Source organism: Triticum dicoccoides, chromosome 1B, assembly GCF_002162155.2.
Source record: "Triticum dicoccoides isolate Atlit2015 ecotype Zavitan chromosome 1B, WEW_v2.0, whole genome shotgun sequence".
Lineage (NCBI taxonomy): Eukaryota > Viridiplantae > Streptophyta > Magnoliopsida > Poales > Poaceae > Triticum > Triticum dicoccoides.
In genome coordinates this window covers 394,290,430-394,299,315 of record NC_041381.1, presented here as the reverse complement: position 1 = coordinate 394,299,315, position 8,886 = coordinate 394,290,430, and the positions used below count along the sequence as shown (strand labels likewise).

The 8,886-nt window shown below is 53.7% G+C and overlaps 1 protein-coding gene across 1 annotated transcript; it reads left to right on the top strand.

Annotated features, from left to right (window-relative positions):
• Positions 1 to 308: 308 nt before the first annotated feature.
• On the top strand, positions 309 to 7,952 carry LOC119337374 (replication factor C subunit 5-like). Its single transcript, XM_037609503.1, has 11 exons — positions 309 to 1,218; positions 1,394 to 1,504; positions 1,691 to 1,723; positions 1,860 to 2,022; positions 2,153 to 2,331; positions 2,409 to 2,545; positions 6,800 to 6,895; positions 7,002 to 7,071; positions 7,190 to 7,270; positions 7,404 to 7,530; positions 7,603 to 7,952. Exons 1-11 carry the CDS (start codon positions 517 to 519, stop codon positions 7,677 to 7,679), a joined length of 1,776 nt encoding a protein of 591 aa, XP_037465400.1. The 5' UTR covers positions 309 to 516; the 3' UTR covers positions 7,680 to 7,952.
• The last annotated feature ends 934 nt before the right edge of the window (positions 7,953 to 8,886 follow it).

Here is an 8,886-nt window from a genome sequence, read left to right as displayed (position 1 = left end):
GGACCCTACCGCCAGGGGCTCTGGCGGTAGGGTTATACAGCCTACCGCCAGGGCCCCTGGCGATAGGAAAAAGAGTCAAATCACGAATTTTTTCCGAACCGGGATCAAATCCTCAATTTGTATGCAAAAAGGGTCAAAACACGAAATTTTGCCCCCAAACCACAACACCATTCAGCCCACCGAACCATTTCCAGCGCCAGAAAAGAGCTGTTCAGTCTAGCGTCGCCGTCGGTTAGCCATAGCCAACCCACGGCGCCCGGCCGGCCAAGCCCACGACTGCGACCATGATGGATGGACAGGTGACACGGGAATATTTAACGAACAAAGCTCTACCTTAATCAATCGGAATGATCCTTCCGCCGCGGCATAATCCCGCTCCTTGATCCCCCCGTCAGCTCCACCCTCCTCGGCCAGGTCGCGCCGGCGCCTCCCGATTCCCTTCACCTGCTTCCTCCCATCACCTCACGCCAATGCACCCACATCGCCGCGTCCCCGTCTGTCCCCGTCAGAACTACAATGGCGATCGACACCCCGCCACCCGTATCCCCGACCGCCTGGCCCGCTTCCCCGACTGGCCGCACCCTCTCCGCGGCCTTCGCCGACGACCGCCGCCGCGAGGCCAGGCGCCGCGCCGTACACCTCCTCCCGGGCTGCGGCAGGCCGCCGCAGCTGCGCTCCAAGCTCATCAACCGCGTGCTCCACCGCTTCGGCGGCGCCTGCGTCCCTAAGAGCACAGCCGCCACCCCCACCCGGACGCCCCCGCTGCCTCGGCGGTCGTCAGTGTCGACGCCCCCGCGGCCTCGGCCGTCGGCGGCGTCGACGCCGCCCACGTCAACCCAGGTACCGGCACGCCTAGACCAGGCAGACGCGGAGAGAGCCGCCGCCAGGAGGCCTTTGAGGGAGAGAGAGGACGCTGCCGCCGTCGGCCGAGAGCCGACGCCGCCGGTGTCCCAAGCCAGTGCCGTGGCGGCTACTGAAGTGGTTGCCAGCCTTGCGAGCAACTGGAGAAGCGATACCGCCACCACCGTCGGGAGAGGAGCAAACATCTGGGTGAGGGTTTCGCGCAAGCCGAAGTCGCCGCAGGTGGACTCTCCGCAGCTGTCAGTGGAATCGACGGCGGCGGCGGAGGACCAGTACGTGTGGGCGGACAGGTACCGGCCCAGTGTACTCGGGGAATTCATCTGCAACAAGACCGTCGCCGATGAGCTCCACCGGATGGTTGCCACACACCCTCCCACTTTAATCTTACACGAAATTACCATTGCTTTGAATTCCTTTGTCACTGTAAAACTGCAGCCAAGCACTCGAATCGGGTGATGAATTGATGATAGGCACATTGTGATGATAGACTGGGATTTGAGACTGAATTTTGTAATATAACTGCTGCATCCAGGTGACCGAACGCCAATGCAACCATTTCATATTTGAAGGGGCGCAGGCCGTCGGGAAGAGAAGCATGGTGCTGGCCCTTTTAAGAGATGCTTTTGGTCCTGATGATCTCAAGGTCACTGTAGCCAGCCTGTGAACAAATTACTACTTACTCCCTCCGATCCAAAAAAAGTTAGTGGCGTTCAAATTTGAACTAAAGCCACGACACCTTTTTTGGATCGGAGGGAGTACTACTTTTTATCCTGAGTTAAACCTCAGTGCTCGGAAACTCATGATATCTATCTGTATTCCTATTTCACAGATAGAGGAAATCACAAAGAGAATCGAGCTGAAGGTATGAGTTGCAACTTGTAATGGCGCATTTTCTGTTTCACCAGTAACCTTATGACCGTGAAGGGGATAATATTCTTAAGTAAATTATAAAATGTAATTTATTCTGTACCTTATTTCTGGTGAACTGTTTGATGTAGGGAGAAATCGCCAAACACATTGATGTTAAAGTGAAGATTTCAGATCATCACGTGGAGGTAAACTTGGCTGATTTACATGGCTATGAGAAGTATGTCATAACTACTTTGTTGAATGAGTCAATCCCACCACCGGACTTGATTTGCGATCATGCTAACTGCAAAGGTACATTCGAACACATCTCTGCCTGTCCTTTTGGCGGTACTGTTGTTAATCAACACAGGATTTTGAACAGCTGCCAATTCTTCGTTGATGTGAAATGACATATTAAAGCGTCAGTGGTTCATATATGCAGTGATTGTGGTCCATGATGCTGATAGGCTTTCGTCTGATCTTCAGCATTATATTGGTTGGTTTTTGGGAAGGTATGCAGGTTGCAACAAAGTTATTTTCAGCTGCTCCAGTTCTTCAAACCTTGATGCCGTTGAACATCTATGCAAGGTTGTCCGACTTAAACCACCTTCATTTGATGAGGTACATACTAGGTCTGTATGAATGATTTATCTTCTCTCCAGTGCTGGACAGTTTGATGAATACAGAATTTCTCTTAGATAATCAAGGTTCTAGAGTTCATTGCTACACAAGAAGGCATAGATTTGCCTCGTGGACTTGCCAGTAGAATTGCAGCTAGCGCGAGTAATAATCTCCGACAGGCAATACGCTCTTTTGAAGCTACATGGAAAGCAAAGTAAGCAGAATGATTTCCTCATTCATTTCATATTCAGATTGTAGAAATGCCATAATAGCAGTCCATTTTGAAACTGCAATGTGCCAGTGGTACAATATTCATTTTGAGTAGAAGTCGACTGGTCCATCAAGGTGTGTTGTTTCTGTTTGTCGGATTACGGGTTCCGCAAACCCTTAAAAGGTTCGAACTCTGGGGTGCGTGCGGAGATCTCAACCTACTCAGCCTGCCTACTCGCGATCCTCCTAAGCCTAGTGCGACGAGCTCGAAGAGACAAAGGGACACAACAGTTTATCCTGATTCGGGCCACCTTGCGGTGTAATACCCTACTACAGCGTTTTGGTGGATTGCCTCGATGGGCTGAGGATGAACTGGCCTCAGGAGGTGAGGTGTTCTTGAGCTCAAGAGAGCTGGTGGGATGTGAACTAGATCCCCTCTACGGTGGTGGCTAAGTCCTATTTAGAGTGGCCTTGGTCCTCTTCCCAAATGTTGGCGGGAAGGTATCCCACAACGGCCGGATTTGAAAGGGGACAAGTAGTACAACTTATCCTGACTAAAGTGGTCTTCGCCTGCGAAAAGCCCCTGGTCGTGACGCTGCGGTGGGCTCGGTGATGACCTCCGTCCTGCCGTCCTAGTGGTCTTGGTCTTGTTGCACCAGAATGGAAACCTTTGGCTGATTCCTCGCGACTCCGCGCCTGCGGCTTGCCTCCCTTGCACCGAAGAGAAAACTGGCGCTTTGCGCCCGCCTGACGCCCGCCTGGCCTTGGTCGTCATGGCTCACGTCAGCTGAGCCTTCGTGAGGTGCACCTTGCATAGAACTCTCCGCCCCTCGGGAGCCAGCCTGAAGAGACCGTTCCCCTCGGGGGTCTTGGCGTCGTCCTCCTCGCGAGGCTTGGCCCCTCGCGAGGGTCTTGAGTCGTTGATGCTGAAGCTGGGCCGTACCAGGCCGTCGATGGAGCCACGTGGTGGGCCGCAGGTAGACAAGTCTGGATACCCCCATATCCAGAATGCCGACAGTAGCCCCCGGGCCCAAGGCGCGCTCGGACTTGGCTTCTGGGCAAAGCCAAAGGGCAAGTGCGGAGCGCCGCGGGCCCTAACCTCCTGCGGCCTTGATGACGCATGGCAATTGATGGGACATGGGCGTCCCCACTTCCCCACGCTGCCTCGGCAACTGTTCGACTTGACGGAACGATGCGGCATGCAGAAGATCATCATGGCGCGAGGTTGTGGAGGCCGGCGGTTGGCCTCCCTTGGCTATAAATGTGGGGGAGGGGCAGAGCCCCCCCCCCCCCTCGCTCATCTTTCCTTCGTCTTCCTGCCGCCCGCTTCTTCTCCTTCTTCGTCTTGCTTCCATGGCGCCGATCAGGAGGTTCTCGGCGGCCGAAAAGGGGAAGGCCCCTAGGGAGGGGCCTGATCCTCTCCCACCGAAGAAGCGACTCCGCCTCCCTCATGACGCCAGCATGGGGCGAGAGGTGACCAGGCCTTGGCAATCGAGGCCTCCGCCTGGTTTCCCCCTTCCCCTGTACGCCCGCGCCCGGGATGAAGTTGTGCGCCGTCGAGCGGCCCCCGGCGATGGAGGACGGGCCGCCATTGCCTTGCCGACCGTGCCATGGACTCACGCCGAGGGCAGCTCGCGAGAGTTCGTGGTGTGGGTGGCGATGCCGCCCGATTCATGGGTCCGGCTCCCGAGGTTCTTCGCCAGCGAGCTGCCCTCGAGGGGGCTGCTTGAGCTATGGCTGCAGCACGCCGGGTGCTGCAGCCTGGCCACCGGAGCTGAGGTCTGAGGTGGTGCCCCCCAGAGACGTCTTCATGACCCGCGGATGGGGCGAGGTCGCCCGAGCCTGCCGCGCTGAGGGGGCCCTCGCGGTTCACTTCGAGTACGATGCCGCATCCACCCTGTTCTTCAAGGTCTTCGGCGAGGAGGGCGAACGGCTGGAGTGCTGCCCCGAAGGAAGCAGCCCGCGGGGTGCAGCCGTGAGTGCTGGACCTGCTTCTGTCCCCTTTGGCACCTCTTCCAGCAGCAGCGACGACTCCTGGGAATCCAGCGACTCTCCTGAGCCCAGCGAGTCTCCGGAGTCTAGCGATGACAGCTACGTGCCGCCAAGCTCCCTCTGTGGTCGGAGCGTAGCGGTGGCTGCCGCCCGGCGTCACTGGTGACCCTCGTCGGCTCAGTAGTAGCCTTCCTTCTTTTGCTTTCCCTGCGCAGAATGAAAACCAGCCCCCGTGGGGTTTGTAAGGACCGAAGTGTATTTAATATCATCGTTGCTTTCTTTGATTCTGTGATGAGTTCGCGTATCCCAGTTCGGCACGATTCCCCCCCCCCCTTTCTTTCCCTTAGGCAGCATGGCGCTCTACGCCGACGGGGCCCAGTCTCCAGGCAGGCTTCTGCCGTCGCTAGTATGCCAGGTCGCGATGCCGTGGTCAAGGCTAGGAGGTGAGCGGCCCGAGGTCCGATGAGAGCTCGTGAGACGCAATGCTCACGAGGTCCCCCTTGGCGTGCAAGCAGCCGCCCAAGGAACGGAAAAGGGGAGTGAAGCCGCCGGAGTGGGACTGCGAGGTTGGGGCGAGCAGGATGTGAGACCGGTATCATTGCGCATGCGACTTATCTTTCAGTGATCTTGTTGCGATCCGTTGGGGGTGGCGCCTGCTCTTGCGTCCGTGGTGGCGTTGTTAGGCACGGCCCGCAACGACCACCTTCCCACCTTGCTTGCCCAGGTGCTCTACGTCCTCGGGTCCCGGCCCTCGAGCGAGCTCAGCCGCCACTGGTATGCCAGGTTGCGATGCCGTGGTCAAGGCCAGGGGGTGAGGGCTGGAGAGCCAGTAGGAGCTCCAGAGACGCGATGCTCGGGACCTCCCCCTTTAACATGCAAGCGACTCGCAAGGTGAGATGGCGGTCGTCCAAACCGGCCCGTGAATCATCGTCAGGTAAACCTGCAGATTAGATGACAAGAGAGGTCGAGAACCCCTGCAGAGCGGGCTGTCCGCCCCAGGGCCCCTGGCGACAGACGAAGGCACCGAGGACCCGGTGAGGTGGCGTGCGCGAGGCAGGGCCCGTGGCGGCGTTGGCCACCGGAGACGGAGCACGACGAGCACAACCATCGCCCGCCGGAGCCGTCTGAGCAACGTGAGCGGCAACTGCGGCCCGGCGCTCGGCGCGAGCTTGGCGTGCGTAAGCCATGGAGGTGTCGGAGTGGCGGTGGATCGATCGACGGAAGAGAAGATCAGACGCACCCCTACCTGGCGCGCCAAATGTCGGATTACGGGTTCCACAAACCCTTGAAAGGTTCGAACTCTGGGGTGCGTGCGGAGATCTCAACCTACCCAGCCTGCCTACTCGCGATCCTCCTAAGCCTAGCGCGACGAGCTCGAAGAGACAAAGAGACACAACAGTTTATCCTGGTTCGGGCCACCTTGCGGTGTAATACCCTACTCCAGCGTTTTGGTGGATTGCCTCGATGGGCTGGGGATGAACTAGTACAATGGATGAACTGGACTCAGGAGGTGAGGTGTTCTTGAGCTCAAGAGAGCTGGTGGGATGTGAACTAGATCCCCTCTATGGTGGTGGCTAAGTCCTATTTAGAGTGGCCTTGGTCCTCTTCCCAAATGTTGGCGGGAAGGGATCCCATAACAGCTGGATTTGAAAGGGGACAAGTAGTACATCCTATCCTGACTAAAGTGGTCTGCGCCTGCGAAAAACCTCTAGTCGTGACACTGCGGTGGGTTCGGTGGTGACCTCCGTCCTGGTGGTCTTGGTCTTGTTGCACCAGAATGAAAAACTTTGGCTGATTCCTCGGGACTCCGCGCCTGCGGCTTGCCTCCCTTGCACCGAAGAGGAAACTGACGCTCTGCGCCCGCCTGGCCTTGGTCGTCATGGCTCACGTCAGCTGAGGCTCGTGAGGTGCACCTTGCAGAGAACTCTCCGCCCCTCGGGAGCCAGCTTGAAGAGGCCGGTCCCCTCGGGGGTCTTGGCGTCGTCCTCCTCGCGAGGCTTGGCCCCTCGCGAGGGTCTTGAGTCGTTGATGCTGAAGCTGGGCCGTACCAGGCCGTCGATGGAGCCACGTGATGGGCCGCAGACAGGCAAGTCTGGATACCCCCATATTCAGAACGCCGACACTGTTGTAGCCATCATGCCACAAAACTTTCATCCTTATCAGCATGCTTGCTTATAACTGTCTGTTCGCATTGTTATAATTACCACCATGGGTACTGAATCATATGGCTTTCCATATTCATAACCAACTCTCTTAACCAACACAGCTATCCATTCACGAAAGACCAGCCCATTTTGACTGGATGGGAGGAGGAAATTTATGATGTTGCCAAAAAAATCATGGAGGAGCCAAGTCCAAAGCAGTAAGCTATCCCTTTCACTATGATGGTTTGCAATTCAGTATTACACGAGTTTCTTTTTTGAACTTCAGAATGAAAACATAAATTTTGCTGAATGACCTTTACGCAGGTTGTATCTCATTCGGAGGAAGATCAGAAAAATGATTGAACATAATGTGTCACCTTATTTCATTTTCTGTGTAAGCTCTTCGCTGCTTTATGTTTATGTGTTATTTGTGATTCCAAGAGTCCGTCCAAGGTTGATTTTTGTCAGAGCTCATTACTGTTTGTGATTTTCCCTTTTGCTTTGAAATGCAGCACTTGGTTAATGAACTGAAAAGGGACAGGGATGAAGATTTTCAGAATAGCATCGATGAACTGGCACTGGAGTTGAACGAAGTGAGCCTGACTGCAAGCATTTCTTTGTATTAAGCTGGACTGCCCGCATATTAACTGATAACTGATTTTCCATTTGTGAACTAATCTACTGTGTAGTGCGTGCTAATATATATTGCTTGCTTGCTTGTTTCAGAACCAGCAGTGCAAAGAATACAAATCTCAGGACACAATTTCTGACAAAAGAGCTATCAATATAGAAGGTTTCGCTGTTGAAGGCCCTGACCAAGGGGAAGCCATCCAATGCTTCATAAAGATTGAAGGTACAAGCAAAAACAAAAAAGTTCATTCAAGTGTGAACTGTGGTGTAAACTGACTATACTTTGCAATTGCAGAATTCACTGTGAGGTTCATGAGCTTCTACAGATCTTTAATAACGAAGAACTCAAGCAGAGGCGGTGTTCCTTCATGAAGGGGGTGGAATCACTCTCTCGATCAACAAATCCTCTGGCGCGAGCGAGTGTTGTAGCAGTGTTGATAAATAAGCAGTGGTGTGCCTCTGAAGTCTGAATCAAATCACCTCGGCGTTGCTTTGCATGTTAAAAAGGAAAACATACCTTTTTTATCCGCCCCATTTGCGTGTATACGTGTGGATTGTGATTATGCATACAACTCTGTATACGTGTGAATTGTGATATTCTGGTTTGTAAAAAAATTAACTTCATATATGATAATTTGTGTGATCTGAGAATAATATCGTATGACTGTATATTAACAATGTTTCCCCATTTCTCAAAGAGAAATGTTCAGCGTCAACCGGCCGAAAACAATCGACATGTCCGCCACGTGCTCTCATGGCCCACTGAAGGAAACACAAGATGTACCTCTTCGTCTAAAAAACATCGCGTTCCTCTCCCCGTCTCTCATCTATATGTTTTCTGCAAGCCTACCTTGCAAAAGTTTTTCTACAACACTATCCTTGTTGTAGAAATTATATGTTTTCTGCAAGCCTACCTTACAAAAGTTTTTCTACAACACTATCCTTGTTGTAGAAAAAAGTGAAGACAGAAAAAAAAAAATCCCGCAACAGAACCTATGTTCATCTCGCAACACAATCTATGTTGCACAAAAGAAAAAATCCCGTGACACAACTTATGTTAAAAAAAATCTGCAAAGCAGTCTATGTTGTAAATGTTTCTGCAAGATCTTTGTTGCAAAGTAGAAGAATATGTTCAGCCGCTCGATTGATCATATCTGACGTCACGCGAGGCGATGGATTATTTAAAAAGATCCGTCGGCCAATGCGTAGCAAACCCCTTTCTCGAAAGGTATTCCTTGGTACTAGTGTAATGCATTAACACTAGACTTAGAGGGTGTTTGTTTCCAAGGACTTATTGGTTTAGGGACTTAAAAAAGTCCCTATAAGTCCCACCTAAACCAAACACAAGGAACTTATTGGGACTTATTGTGGTGATTTGAGACTTATCAAATAAGACTCTCAGGAAGGAGCTTATTGGGACTTATCCCGGGCCGGACCTACCCCGCGTCGCTCCAGACTCGTTCCCCGCACGCCGCATGCCTCTCGGTCCAATCGCCGCCGCCGCCCCGCCTCTCGCCCCGTCGCCGCCCCGCCTCTCGCCCCGTCGCCGCCCCATCGCCGCCTCGCCTCTCGCCACGTC